The following is a 16115-nucleotide window of genomic DNA, read 5'->3' on the forward strand; positions in this document are numbered from 1 at the left end:
GCTATATATATTACTATAATAAACCTTTATTTATACCCCGCTAACATCTCCCGAAGGACTCGGTGCGGCTTGCAAGAGGCCGAGGCCCAACACATTAGTAAAACAACAGCATAACAAATACAACAATAAATAAACTCATAAAAACAAAACAATAAGCATTAAAACAATAGCAATACACATTAGGCAATAACACCACGACGCATTTAAAACTAAGGCCGGGCCAAATTTAATGATTAAAAATTTTTAAAATGCTGGGCATGACCAGGTGAAATGAATAAGGTTTTGGAGATAGGTGCGGTATGTAGACAATCTTAAATTTATTTACTTATTTACTTTACTTATATACCGCTGTTGTCAGCCCGAAGGCGACTCACAGCGGTTCACAACAAATAAGAACAGCAAAAATTCAATGCTACAGTGTAAAAAACAGTAACCAACCTAACACATTACACAATTAATAAAACAGTTACTACAATAACCATTCACTATCGTCTCATCATCAAAAACATAATCCAGATTCGTCATCCATTGTTCCATTCCTATGTTCGTTACCTATGTTCGTTGCACTAATTATTCGAATGCCTGCTCAAACAGCCAGGTCTTCACCTTTTTGCGGAATGCCATTAGAGATGGTGCTAGTCTAATGTCCGTGGGAAGGGCGTTCCACAGCCGAGGAGCCACCACCGAGAAGGCCCTGTCTCTCGTCCCCGCCAGCCGTGCCTGAGAAGCAGGCGGGATCGAGAGCAGGGCCTCCCCGGAAGATCTCAAAGTCCTGGTGGGTTCATAGGCAGAGATGCGGTCGGATAGGTAGCTTGGGCCGGAACATTTTAAGGCTTTATAGGCCAACGCCAGCACCTTGAATTGAGCCCGGAAGCAGATCGGTAGCCAGTGGAGCTGGCGCAACAGGGGGGTTGTATGCTCCCTGCGTTCCACTCTAGTAAAGTGCATTTGGGACATGATGCTTGGAGTTTTCTATATAGTACTATATTGTACTATACCATTATATTGTCATATAAAAATATAATAACATTATTAGTAGTATTATATCGTATTACATTATAATATTATAAATGTTATATGTATATACATTATATTATATTATATAAATTTGAGTCTTGATTTGTGGAAAGGAAAAGCAGGGTATTAATAATAATAATAATAATAATAACCTGTATAAAAGAAAATAATCCAGAACAGTCATAGTAACAACCTGAACAAGGGATTATATTCAATAATAATAATAATATTCCTACAGGCTGGCCTTCTCCTGGAAAACAAAGAGAACATGGAAGAAATGGACCACCGCACAACAACTCTGCGAGACAGCTGGATACAGATGCAGAAAGATGTAAGTAAATTAATAATAATAATAATTGTTTGTTTATTACCGGCCTCTCCTTACATAGAACAAATGCTTTTTTGGCCCCATTGAACTGCCGTGGCTCAATGACCTTATTAGCAGAGAAGGCCTACAAGCCAATCAAGGTGGTCCTAGTGGTGATCGGCATGCTGGGTGCAGTGCCTCAAGACCTTGGCCTGCACTTAAAAACAATCAGCACTCACAAAATTACCATCTGTCAGCTGCAGAAGGCCACCTTACTGGGATCTGCACGCATCATTCTCCGATACATCACACAGTCCTAGACGCTTGGGAAGGGTCTGACATATTTATTATTTATTTATTTATTTATTTATTTGATGCATTTATTAACCGCCATTCTCAGCCCTTTAGGGCGACTCATGGCGGTGTACAATACACATAAAAGACAGTTTACAAAGAGGCCAATTACACAACATATAAACTATATAACAATTACAGACTACACTAAAAATCCGCTTCGTCTCATAGTGGAATCATAACCCGTCTCATATTCCTAGTTCCATTCCAGTCGTCTTTACCACATTGTTATAGCACTTAATTAAATGCCCTCTCGAACAGCCATGTCTTAAGGCTTCTTCGGAAGGACATGAGGGAGGGCGCCTGTCTGATGTGTGCCGGGAGGGTGTTCCACAGCCGGGGGGCCACCACCGAGAAGGCCCTTTCCCTCGTCCCCGCCAGACGTGCCTGTGATGCAGGCGGGATCGAGAGAAGGGCCTCCCCAGACGATCTCAAGGTCCTCGTGGGCTCGTAGGCCAAGATGCGGTCCGAAAGGTATTTTGGGCCGGAACCGTTTAGGGCTTTGTAGGCCAAAACCAGCACCTTGAATTGGGTCCGGTAGCAGATCGGCAGCCAGTGGAGCTGGGACAACAAGGGCGTTGTGTGCTCCCTGCCACCCGCTCCAGTTAGTAGCATGGCTGCCGCGCGCTGAACCAGCTGAAGCTTCCGGGCCATCTTCAAGGGCAGCCCCACGTAGAGAGCGTTGCAGTAGTCAAGGCGGGATGTGACCAGAGCGTGTACCACCGTGGCCAAGTCAGACTTCCCGAGATACGGGCGCAGCTGGCGCACGAGCCTGAGCTGTGCAAATGCTCCCCTGGTCACCGCTGAAACCTGGGGATCCAGGCTCAACGATGAGTCCAGGGTCACACCCAAGCTGCGAACCTGCGCCTTCAAGGGGAGTGCGACCCCATCCAGCACAGGCTGTAACCCTATATCCCGTTCGGCCTTGCGACTGACCAGGAGTACCTCTGTCTTGTCTGGATTTAATTTCAGTTTGTTCGCCTTCATCCAGACCGTTACAGCGGCCAGGCACCGGTTCAGGACCTCGACAGCCTCCTTAGTAGCAGGTGGGAAGGAGTGACAGAGTTGGACATCATCTGCGTACAGATGACACCGCACCCCGAAACTCCGGATGATCTCACCCAGCGGCTTCATGTAGATGTTAAACAGCATGGGGGACAGTATGGAACCCTGTGGCACCCCACAAGTCAAAGGTTGTGGTGCGGAACAGGAGTCCCCCAATGACACCTTCTGGGTGCGACCCTCCAGAAATGACCGGAGCCACCACAAAGCAATGCCTCCAAGACCCATTTCCGCAAGGCGCCCCAGAAGGATACCGTGGTCGACGGTATCGAAGGCCGCTGACAGGTCCAGGAGCACCAACAGGGACACACTCCCCCTGTCTAGCTCCCGGCGCAGATCATCCACTAAGGCGACCAAGACCGTCTCGGTACCATGCCCCGGTCTGAAACCAGACTGTGCCGGATCCAGATAATCCGTGTCTCTCAAGAATACCTGGAGTTGTGAGGCCACCACGCTTTCCATGACTTTGCCCAAAAAGGGGAGATTGGAAACAGGCCGAAAGTTGTCCAATTTAGTGGGGTCCAGTGATGGTTTCTTCAACAGCGGCTTTATGATAGCCTGTTTTAGGCTCGCTGGAATCTTGCCTTCCCGAAGGGAGGCATTCACCACCACTGTTACCCACTCAGCCAATCCCCCTCTGGCCTCCCTCAGAAGCCAGGATGGGCAGGGGTCTAGGATGGACGTGGTGGGCCTCATTCCTCCAAGTATCTTGTCCACATCCTCGGGTTTCACAAACTGAAAAGAATCCATCAAAATAGGACAAGCAGGTGCTCTTGTTACATCCTCGGAGACTGCATTTAACGCGGCGTCCAGCTCAGAGCGGATCAAGGCGACTTTGTCTGCAAAGAACCGAGCAAATGCTTCACAGCGCGTGACCGAATTGTTAGGGCTCCCGCCTGAGGTGGCGGGAGTTAAAAGACCTCTGACAATCCGAAACAACTCCGCCGGACGGTTCTTTGCAGACGCAATAGTGGCCGCAAAGAAGGTTTTCTTTGCGGCCTTTATTGCCGCGGCATATGCCCTAAGAAAGGACACAAACCGTGCTCGATTTGACTCGCTCGGCTCTGAACGCCACACGCTCTCTAGTTCCCTCTTCCTTCGCTTCATCACTGCCAGCTCCTCAGTAAACCAAGGGGCTGGTTTAGCTCGGCTACTTGAGAGGGGACGTTCCGGAGCAATCATGTCAATAGCCCTGGCCATCTCCCCATTCCAGAGAGCGACCAAGGCTTCGACATGGTCACCTACCGAGGTGGCGGGAAAATCCCCAAGAGCCGTCAGGAATCCATTCGGATCCATAAGCCTCCTGGGGCGGACCATCTTAATGGGTCCTCCACCTTTGCAGAGGTTAGGGGGCGCAGTGAGCCTAAATCTGATCAGGAAGTGGTCGGTCCATGGCAACGGAGAGATGGACAACTCCTCCACACCGCCACCCTGTTCCCATCCCTGGCAGAAAACCAAGTCCAATGTATGTCCAGCACAGTGGGTGGGGCCAGATATTTGTTGGGACAGCCCCATGGTTGCCATGGCAGACATGAAGTCCCGAGCCGCACCTGTGAGGGTCGCCTCGGCATGGATATTGAAGTCTCCCAGCACAAGGAGCTGTTGAGACTCCAACGCCAGGCTCGAGACCACCCCCGCTAGCTCAGGTAGGGAGACTGTAGTGCAGCGAGGTGGACGGTACACTAGCAGAATCCCTATTATGTCCCGGTCACCCACCCTCAGGTAGACGCATTCAAAATTTGTGGTCTGCGGGATGGGGCACCTGGTCAGATGGATGGAATCTCTATAGACCACTGCGACCCCGCCTCCCCGCCCTCCGGATCTCGGTTGGTGCTGCACGGAGAAGCCTGGAGGACAAAGCTGGGTCAGATTTACTCCTCCAGCTTCATCCAGCCAAGTCTCCGTGATGCACGCCAGATCTGCCCGCTCGTCCAGGATTAGGTCCTGGATCCAGGTGGTTTTTCCGTTGACAGATCTGGCGTTCAACAGCACCACCTTCAGTCCAGAGGGCCCGCTCACCTGGTTACACCAATTTACCCTAGGAGACCGGTTTGGGATTGTTAATGTGGATAAATAGTCCGAATTTAGCCGAATTTGAGGTCTCCTTTTCCCACATCTCCTCCTTCCCACCACGACCTCTATGGGGGCCCCTCGGCTAGTGGAACACCTCCCCTCCTCCGTGCCGCAGTTCATGACCAAGGTCTTAGTCTCCGTTCCATCAGCTGTTTGGAATATTGGCGTTTTTCCTTGCCAGTTGCTTTGGTCTTCTTTATCCCCCCTCCCCTCCTCATTGTTCTTCACAGGCTCCAGCCCACTTCCTCCCCTGCCCCTTCCACCAGTCAATAATATCAGGGACAGTATGCATAGGAGGGTGGGGGACCACATAGGTGGAAACAGTACGCTTCAGTGGATAGTAGTAATACAAGTGGTAAACGTTCAGCCGCGAGAGTAGGATGGTGCCTAAAGTGCTAGAATCTTAAAGTGCAACAGTAGTAAACTCCACGGCTACGAGCCACTAGGGCGATTCATAAGGTGCAGGATCTTAAAGTGCAACAAAAGTTCAAAAACTGGCCCTCAATACTAGTAAAGTGCGGCAGGAGGGATCGGGGAAGGGGTAAAGTGCAAAAACAGTTGGCAACAGAGGTAGGCGCCTTAAGGTGCTATATTATGCTCTTTTACCACATTAGTAGCAAGGGTGGAAAGGAACTGTAACGTGCAATGTTCGCAAATTGATTCAATACAACAACCAGCAGAGTGATCTTGTCTGCTGTGGACTCATCTTATTGTGTTTCACATAATAATAATAATAATAGTAATAATAATAATAATAATAATAATAATAATAAACAACACTAGACCCTTGGCATGAAGAATGGCTTTGGAATGGCATGCATATAGTTAATAATACATATCAACAAGTTAATTTTATTAATTATGGATTATATTATAATTAATTCATTAACTATATAATTATTCATTATGATCCTTTCCATAAGAGCAACTTGTGCAGTTTGATAGGATCACCAGGGTTCAATTCCACCATTATTATTAATATTATTATCAATATTATTATCAGATGTGTGATCCAGTACAACAGCCAGCAGAGTGATCTTTTTTGTCGTGTACTAATCTTGATGTGTTTGTAATAATAATAATAATAATAATAATAATAAATGGATATCTGCCCTTTCCAATAGCTGGGATGAATCTATCTTCCCAAGTTGTCTTCTTACTTCCCTTCGCAGTACCGGACGCTCACAAACATGGCTGCCCGCTGCCGTTCGGACCGGGAAAAGATGGTTGCTGAAGTGACCGCCGCCCGGGAAGAGGTCGCTCAACACCGAGAAGTGAGCCGGATGGATATTATTGGAAAATTATATATTTCTTTTCTATTATTATTAACTCAGCCAGTGTTTGTAATGTCATTTACCAATGACTATTCTTGGTGGTTGTGCTATTGTAGGGATGTTTTTGTACGGCCAGAATTGAAAGGCTAAGCAGTACTTTCTCGGTCCCTCGGGGAGTTCCCGCGGTCTCCATGGCAGACCTCTAGGGGGCGACGTCTGGCTGTTTTCCTGTGACCTTTAGTGACCTTTATATATTATCAATGTCTTTCCTTTTAATGGGGTTCTCTCCTATTTTTTAAGCCGGAGTTATGTTTTAGAAGTGTCCCTGTTTCGATTTACGTAGGAATCTAACTTAAGAGCAAACCAACAGAACCCCTCTTGTTCATGACATTGAGTGTGTGTGTCTGTTGTGTGTGTGAGTATGTGGGGGTGGGGGGTAGAAATGCAGTAAATAAATAATAATAAATATATCTATCTAAGCTCTCATGGCCATTCCCTTTGCCGCCCTCTTGTGGACACAGGGATATTTGCCCTTGCCTTGAGATTCTGATCTCTAATCCTTTGCTGCCATCCAGTGCCCAGGTAGGGAAGTGCACCCTTGAGCCATGGAGGGTGCCTCTCTGCTGCCATCAAGTGGACATTGTGGAAAACAGCACCTCCATATTATAAAATAAAGTGTATTTTATTTCCCACTAAAGGGGGAAAAATAAAGAAGGGAAAAGGGAGCTGAATGACAGCAAGAAGATGAATGAAATGTTTTAATGGCAGCAAATGGGCACTGGCACTCACTAAAGAGGCCCTAAACAACTCCTAAAAGGCACTAAATGGGCAAAACAGGTCCTGGCACACATTGAAGAGGCACCAGATGGGTAAAACAGGCCCTGGCACACACTGGAAAGGCCCTAAACAACTCCTAAAAGGCACTAAATGGGCAAAACAGGTCCTGGCACACACTGAAGAGGCACCAGATGGGTAAAACAGGCCCTGGCACATACTGGAAAGGCCCTAAACAACTCCTAAAAGGCACTAAATGGGCAAAACAGGTCCTGGCACACATTGAAGAGGCACCAGATGGGTAAAACAGGCCCTGGCACATACTGGAAAGGCCCTAAACAACTCCTAAAAGGCACTAAATGGGCAAAATAGGTCCTGGCACACACTGAAGAGGCACCAGATGGGTAAAACAGGCCCTGGCACATACTGGAAAGGCCCTAAACAACTCCTAAAAGGCACTAAATGGGCAAAATAGGTCCTGGCACACACTGAAGAGGCACCAGATGGGTAAAACAGGCCCTGGCACATACTGGAAAGGCCCTAAACAACTCCTAAAAGGCACTAAATGGGCAAAATAGGTCCTGGCACACACTGAAGAGGCACCAGATGGGTAAAACAGGCCCTGGCACATACTGGAAAGGCCCTAAACAACTCCTAAAAGGCACTAAATGGGCAAAATAGGTCCTGGCACACACTGAAGAGGCACCAGATGGGTAAAACAGGCCCTGGCACATACTGGAAAGGCCCTAAACAACTCCTAAAAGGCACTAAATGGGCAAAATAGGTCCTGGCACACACTGAAGAGGCACCAGATGGGTAAAACAGGCCCTGGCACATACTGGAAAGGCCCTAAACAACTCCTAAAAGGCACTAAATGGGCAAAATAGGTCCTGGCACACACTGAAGAGGCACCAGATGGGTAAAACAGGCCCTGGCACATACTGGAAAGGCCCTAAACAACTCCTAAAAGGCACTAAATGGGCAAAATAGGTCCTGGCACACACTGAAGAGGCACCAGATGGGTAAAACAGGCCCTGGCACATACTGGAAAGGCCCTAAACAACTCCTAAAAGGCACTAAATGGGCAAAATAGGTCCTGGCACACACTGAAGAGGCACCAGATGGGTAAAACAGGCCCTGGCACATACTGGAAAGGCCCTAAACAACTCCTAAAAGGCACTAAATGGGCAAAACAGGTCCTGGCACACACTGAAGACCCCCTAAACAACTCCTAAAAGGCTCAGAATGGGCAAAATGGGCCCTGGCACACACTAAAGAGGTCCTAACCAACTTCTTAGAGGCACCAGATGAGTAAAATGGGCCCTGGCACACACTGGAAAGGCCCTAAACGTCTCTTAAAAGGCACCAAATTAGCAAAATGGGCCCTGGCACACCCTAAAGGGGCCCTAACCAACTTCTTAGAGACACCAGATGGGTAAAATGGGCCCTGGCACACACTAAAGAGGCCCTAAACATCTACTAAAAGGCACTAGTCCTCACGATGGGTCATGCAGGACAGTTGCATGACTCTCACTAGTACCAGTATGTTGTCATTGTTTTTTGTCGTGTCAGGAGCAACTTGAGAAACTGCAAGTCGCTTCTGGTGTGAGAGAATTGGCCGTCTGAAAGGACGTTGCCCAGGGGACGCCCGGATGAATTGATGTTTTTATCATCCTTGTAGGAGGCTTCTCTCATGTCCCCGTATGAGGAGCTGGAGCTGATAGAGGGAGCTTATCCACCTCTCCCTGGATTCGAACCTGTGACCTATCGGTCTTCAGTCCTGCCAGGACAGGGGTTTAACCCACTGCGCCACCGGGGGCTCCAAGTAGTAGTAGTATAACTACTATTTAAAATTGCCATGGCTCAATGATATTTTTATTTTATTTATGTTTATATCCTGCCCTCTCTCCCTTGTTGGGGGACTCAGAGTGGCTCACATACAGCAGCCATTTGCAGCTATTTAAAAGAATCCACATCATAGTCTCTCATATATATATATTCTCTTTATTTTCTGCCGAAAGGTTTGCCGGAAGCTGGAGGAGAGGACAGCGGAGGTGGAGCAGGCACTGGGGTGCATCAGTGAATTGACGCAGGCCAACACTGTCTTGGAAAAAGGTAAAAAAACACCCTAAGTCTTGACGACCCCCACCCAACCCTTCAAATTCCCATTCCGTCGCTGTTAAAACTATCATTCCCCGGATCCTCTCTTGGCCCGTTCTGAATTGGCATTGATGTATACAATGGTAGTTCCTTAGGGCATGGTGTGGGTATGTTTTTTGTCTGACTCGGTTTCCCTTCCGTAGACCTGGTGTCGGCCCTGCAACGGGCAAATGTTGCTGAGCGCGAAAAAGAGGAGGCCTGTCAAGAAAAGGAAGGGCTTTCTGAGCAGTTGGCAGCGGAACAGGACGCAACCCGGGCGCTGCGAGAGGAGGCAGCGCGGTGAGCGAATCGGGGTCTCTTTCGGGGAGGAGGTCACAAGTCGTCGAACTATTACTATTAATAATAATGATTTATTTATCGTGTCATCAGCGACCACACCATTGTATTACAGTTCTAGCAGAGCAAAGCAAACACACAGATGAAAAAGAAGAAAAAAACACAGATTTTGCAAATTTGGTAGTTGGTTAAATGTCCTTTGACCAGTATCTGGTCCCTTGGAGTACCTCTGGTGTTGCCGCAAGAAGGTCCTCCCTTGTGCATGTGGCAGGGCTCAGGTTGCATTGCAGCAGGTGGTCAGTGGTTGGCTCTTCCCCACACTCGCATGCCGTGGATTCCACTTTGTGGCCCCATTTCTTGAGGTTGGCTCTGCATCTTGTGGTGCCAGAGCGCAGTCTGTTCAGCGCCTTTCAAGTCGCCCAGTCTTCTGTGTGCCTGGGGGGAGTCTCTCATTTGGTATCACCCATGGATTGAGGTGCTGGGTTTGAGCCTGCCACTTTTGGACTCTCGCTTGCTGGGGTGTTCCAGCGAGTGTCTCTATAGATCTTAGAAAACTATTTCTTGATTTAAGTCATTGACGTGCTGGCTGATACCCAAACAGGGGATGAGCTGGAGATGTCTCTGCCTTGGTCCTTTCACTATTGGCTGCTACTTCCCGGCGGATGTCAGGTGGTGCAATACCGGCTAAGCAGTGTAATTTCTCCAGTGGTGTAGGGTGCAGGCACCCTGTGATAATGCGGCATGTCTCATTAAGAGCCACATCCACTGTTTTAGTGTGGTGAGATGTGTTCCACACTGGGCATGCATACTCAGCAGCAGAGTAGCACAGCGCAAGGGCAGATGTCTTCACTGTGTCTGGTTGTGATCCCCAGGTTGTGCCAGTCAGCTTTCGTATGATGTTGTTTCTAGCACCCACTTTTTGCTTGATGTTCAGGCAGTGCTTCTTGTAGGTCAGAGCACGGTCCAGAGTGACTCCCAGGTATTTGGGTGCGCTGCAATGCTCCAGTGGGAATCCTTCCCAGGTGATCCTCAGAGCTCGGGATGCTTGTCTGTTCTTAAGGTGAAAGGCGCATGTCTGTGTTTTAGATGGATTAGGGATCAGTTGGTTTTCCCTGTAATAGGCAGTAAAGGCACCTAGAGCTTCGGAGAGCTTCTGTTCAACCATCTCAAAGCTCCCTGCTTGAGTGGTGATGGCACGATCATCAGCATTGATGAAACTCTCTGTCCCTTCTGGCAGTGGCTGTTCATTTGTGTAGATGTTGAACATGGATGGAGCTAGCACGCTCCCCTGAGGCAGGCCGTTCTTCTGTTTCCGCCATCTGCTTCTCTGGCCCTGGAACTCAAGAAAGAAGCTCTTGTTTCGTAGCAGGTTTCCTATGAGGCGGGTGAGATGGTCGTCCTTTGGGATATTATAAATTTTTCTCAGGAGGAGGCCGTGGTTCACAGTATCATAGGCTGCTGACAAGTCTATGAAGACAGCTCCTGTGATCTCCTGTGATTCTGTATTGCTTACAGAAGCGACCAGCATGCAAGCAATAATAATGATAATAACTATGTATCTCATCATTCTTTGTTTCTTTGTTTGTTTTGGACAGGCTGACCCTCGAGAAGGAGGCACTGCAATGGGAACGCGAGAGCGCCAACCGCGAGGCCCGCGAATCCACCGAATGCCGCGAGGTACCATCAGAAAGGAGGAAAGCTTCCCAGAGTCAATGCAATTAGATAAGGGAGAAGCTTCCCCTTTGGCTTGGGCTCAGCACTAAGGTGATCCAATAGAGTAGAACAGAATAGAATATTATAATAATAAAAAGATAATAAAATAGTATTATAATATTATAATAAGATAAGAATAAGGCGATCTAACATAATATAATAACAATTATAATGCAATATAATATTATAGAAATAATGGAATAATATAATAATATGATATAATATAATATAATAATAATATAATGCGCACCCTGATTTTGAGCTTCCCCTTTGGCTTGGGCTCAGCACTAAGGTGATCTAATATAATATAATAATAACAATAACATAATAGAAATAATGGAATAATATAATAATATGATATAATATAATATAATGCACATCCTGATTTCGAGCTTTCCCTTTGGCTCAGCACGGAGGTGTTCTAATATAATATAATAACAACAATAATATAATAGAAATAATGGAATAATATAATAATATGATATAATATAATAATATAATGCGCACCCTGATTTTGAGCTTCCCCTTTGGCTTTGGCTCAGCACTAAGGTGATCTAATATAATATTATAATAACAGCAATAATATAATAGAAATAATGGAATAAGAAAATATTATAATATAATTATAATAAGATAATATTATAATATGAAAATCTAATGCGCATCCTGATTTTGAGCTTCCCCTTTGGCTTTGGCTCAGCACTAAGGAGATATAATAACCATAATAATAATATACTAATGCAAACCCTGATTTTGAGCTTCCCCTTTGGTTTTGGCTCAGCATTAAGGTGATCTAATATAATATAATAACAATACTGTAATATAAATAGTGGAGTAATATAATATAATTATAATAAGATAATATAATAATATATTTATTTATTATTATTAAATAAATATATTATTATCTTATCTTATTAATATTATAATATAATAATATATATTTAATTTTTTTATTTATTTAATTATATATGTTTATTTCTATATAAATAATATATTTATTTATTATTATTAAATAAATATTATTATATTATCTTATTATAATTATAATATAATAATATTATAATTATAATATAATAATATGAAAATCTAATGCGCATCCTGATTTCAAGCTTCTCCTTTAGCTTTGGCTCAGCACTAAGGTGATCTGATATATATAATAACAATAATAATATAATTATAATAATGCGCACCCTGATTTTGAGCTTCCCCTTTGGCTTGGGCTCAGAACTAAGGTTTTATAATATAATAATTATAATATAATAATATTATAGAAATAATGGAATAATGTAATTATAATATTATAATAAGGTAATTAATAATATGAAATTCCAATGCACACCCTGATTTTGAGGTTCCCCTTTGGCTTTGGCTCAGAACTAAGGTGATCTAATATAATAATACAATATAATAATAGTAATAATGCAATAAGATAATATAATAATATAATTATAACATTGTAAGTTAATGTAATAATATGAAAATCTAATGCACACCCTGATTTCGAGCTTCCCCTTTGGCTTTCGCTCAGCACTAAGGTGATCTAATATATATAACAACAATAATAATATTATAGTAATAATGGAATAAGATAATAATAAGATTAGAATAATATAAGATAATCTAATGTGTACTCTGATTTTGAGCTTCCTCTTTGGCTTTGGCTCAGCACTAAGGTGATCTAATATAATATACCTACAATAATAAGATAATATAATAATAATAATAATAATAATAATAATAATAGAATAAGGTAATATAAAAATATAATAGTAGTATTATAATAAGATAATCTAATGCGCACCCTGATTTCAAGCTTTCCCCTTGACTTTGGCTCGGCACTAAGGTGATCTAATATAATATACCTACAATAATAATAATAATAATAATATAATAATAATAATAATAATAATAATAGAATAAGATAATATAATAATATTATAGTATTATAATAAGATAATTAATGCACACCCTGATTTCAAGCTTTCCCTTTGACATTGGCCCTCCTTCCTTCCTTCCTTCTCCTCCCTCCCTCCCTCCCCTTTTCCTTCCTTCCTGTCCCTCCTTCCTTCTTCCTTTCCTTCTTTTCCTCCCTTCTTTTCCTCCTTTCCCTTTCTTCATTTCCTTCCCCTTCATTTCCTTCCCTCCCTCCTTTCTTCATCCCCCTCCTTTCTTTCCCTCCTTCCTTCCTCCCTTCCTGTCCCTCCTTTTTTTCCTTCCTTCCCTTCTTTCCCTCCCTCCCTTCCTTTTTCCTTCCTTTCTGTCCCTCCTTCCTTCTTCATTTCCTTCTTTTCCTCCCTCCCTTTCCTCCTTCTTTCCCTTGCTTCATTTCCTTCCCTCCCTCCCCTTTTCCTTTCTTCCTGTCCCTCCTTCCTTCTTCCTTTCCTTCTTTTCCTTCCTCCTTTTCCTCCTTTCCCTTTCTTCATTTCCTTCCCCTTCATTTCCTTCCCTCCCTCCTTTCTTCCCCTCCTTCCTTCCTCCTTCCTTCCTTCTCCTCCCTCCCTCCCCTTTTTCTTCCTTCCTGTCCCTCCTTCCTTCTTCCTTTCCTTCTTTTCCTCCCTCCTTTTCCTCCTTTCCCTTTTTCTTCCCCTTCATTTCCTTCCCTCCCTCCTTTCTTCACCCCCTCCTTTCTTTCCCTCCTTCCTTCCTCCCTTCCTGTCCCTCCTTTTTTTCCTTCCTTCCCTTCTTTCCCTCCCTCCCTTCCTTTTTCCTTCCTTCCTGTCCCTCCTTCCTTCTTCATTTCCTTCTTTTCCTCCCTCCCTTTCCTCCTTCTTTCCCTTGCTTCATTTCCTTCCCCCTCATTTCCTTCCCTCCCTCCTTTCTTTCCCACCTTCCTTCCACCTTCCTTCTCCTCCCTCCCTTCCTGTCCCTCCTTTTTTTCCCCTTCCTTTCCTTCTTCCCCCCCCCTCCTTTTTTCCTTCCTTCCTGTCCCTCCTTCCTTTCCTCCTTCTTTCCTATTCTTCATTTCCTTCCCTCCCTCCTTTCTTCATCCCCCTCCCTTCCTGCCTCTCTCCTTTCTTTTCCTTCCTTCCTGTCCCTCCTTCCTTCCTTCTTCCTTTCCTTCTTTCTAAGAGATAAATACAATATTAAATGGAAGGGACAGTCAAGAAGTAACGAGAGGAGGAGGGAAAGAGGGAAGGAAGGAAGGAGAGAAGCAGGGAGGGAAAGAAGGAAAGAAAGAAAGAGAAGCAAGAAAGGAGAGAAGGAAATAAAAAAGGGAAAGGAAAAACAGAGGGAAGGGAGAGAAGGAACAAAAGATAGGGAAGGAAGGAAAGATGTAACCAAAGAGCAAAGAAAGGGAGGAAAGAAACAGGTAGAGATGGAAGAAAGATGAGAGATAGGGAAAGAAAAAGAAGAAAGGAAGGAAAGAGGGAAAGAAGGAGAGAAAGAGGGAGGGAAGGTTGGCCACAGCAGCGCGTGGCGGGTACAGCTAGTATAGTAATAATGGAATAATATAATATAATAATATAATAGTAGTATTATCATAAGATAATCTAATGCGCACCCTGATTTCGAGCTTCCCCTCTGACTTTGGCTCAGCACTAATATAATATAATAACCATAATATAATATAGTAACAATAGAATAAGGTAATATTTTAATAAGGTCATATTATAATAAGATAATCTAATGTGCACCCTCTTTGGCTTTGGCTCAGTTCTAAGACGATCTAATATAACAATAATATAATAAGATAATCTAATGCCTCATAGCTCAAGTGGGTTGTTATAATAATTATAATTCTTATTATTTGCACCTCAATTTTGTTGAGAGGATTTAGCCCCCAAAGGTGAGCATTAGATTCGATTCCCGGCTTTGCTCAATCTCTTGTTTCTCCGTCTTTTTCCCCCCAAAGTTCATCGAGGAGGAAAACGAGATCATGCGGCGCCATCAGGCAGAGACCGAGGCGGCGCTGAAATCTGCCCTGGCCGCCCTGAGAGAGCAAGGGGCCCAGATGGAGGACCTCAAGGGAGCCCACCAGACCCTCCAGTAAGGCTCCTTCCTCCTCCGCCTTGGCCCCTTTCCTGGGCTTGCCATCCACCTATTCTTCACCTATCTAATTGTATTATATAATAATAATAATAATAATATATAATACAATTAATATATTAAATATTATATTATATATTAAATATTATAATAATAATATGTAGCACGATTTTTGTTCCTGGGTTATGAATGTCATTTCCTAATTGGTTCTTTCATAAGAACATGGGAAATAATTTATTAAACTGCCCAAACATCCTGCTATACCACATTATGTGATATTATATTCTTTATTATGAAATGATAATAATATATAATAATAAAATACAATAATAATTATACTATGTAACACAATTATATTATTATTACTATTTTTTTCCAAATTGTGTTGCAGTGTCATGCTTTGCAGCCTGTCTTACCTGCACTACTACTATTATTATGATACTTGTAATAAAATAATAATATATAATAAGAAAATACAATAATAATAATACTATGTAACACAATTATATATATATATATATATTACTATATTATCATTATTACAATTTTTTATTATTATTTACTATTATTATACATTGTTATTACTTAATATTAATATATTAATATATATTAATATATTATCATTATTAATATAATATTAATATATTATAATAATTATTATAATTATTATAATATAATATATTATAATATATAATATTATAATATTATATAATATATTATAATTATTATAATATTAATATATTATCATTATTGCATTTTTTCCAAATTGTGTTGCAGTGTGTCATGCCTTGCAGCCTGTCTTACCTGTACCCTTATTATTATTATACTTATTATAAAATAATAATATATAATAATAAAAAACAATTATATTATTATTACCATTATTACAATTTTTCCTTATTAGGATTTACTATTATTATTGTGTATTGATATTACTATATTATCATTATTGCAATTTTCCTTATTATTATTTACTATTATTATTGTGTGTTGTTATTACTATATTATCATTATTGCAATTTTTTTCCAAATTGTGTTGCAGTTTACATGCACTCTTACTATTATTATTATACTTATTGTAAAATAATAATATATAATAATAAAATAAAATAATA

General features: G+C 42.8%; 1 protein-coding gene across 1 annotated transcript in view; it reads left to right on the plus strand.

Moving 5' to 3' along the window:
- The window catches only part of SPAG5 (sperm associated antigen 5), a 38902-nt gene that overhangs the window by 11355 nt on the left and 11432 nt on the right, over positions 1-16115 (plus strand). Inside the window, exons 8-13 of the mRNA XM_067472151.1 lie at positions 1256-1348; positions 5986-6087; positions 8883-8976; positions 9165-9300; positions 10893-10974; positions 14867-15000. Of these exons, the coding sequence (XP_067328252.1) occupies positions 1256-1348; positions 5986-6087; positions 8883-8976; positions 9165-9300; positions 10893-10974; positions 14867-15000 (641 nt within the window). The remainder of the gene's footprint in view (positions 1-1255; positions 1349-5985; positions 6088-8882; positions 8977-9164; positions 9301-10892; positions 10975-14866; positions 15001-16115) is intronic.

This window comes from Anolis sagrei, chromosome 11, assembly GCF_037176765.1.
Source record: "Anolis sagrei isolate rAnoSag1 chromosome 11, rAnoSag1.mat, whole genome shotgun sequence".
Taxonomy (NCBI): domain Eukaryota; kingdom Metazoa; phylum Chordata; class Lepidosauria; order Squamata; family Dactyloidae; genus Anolis; species Anolis sagrei.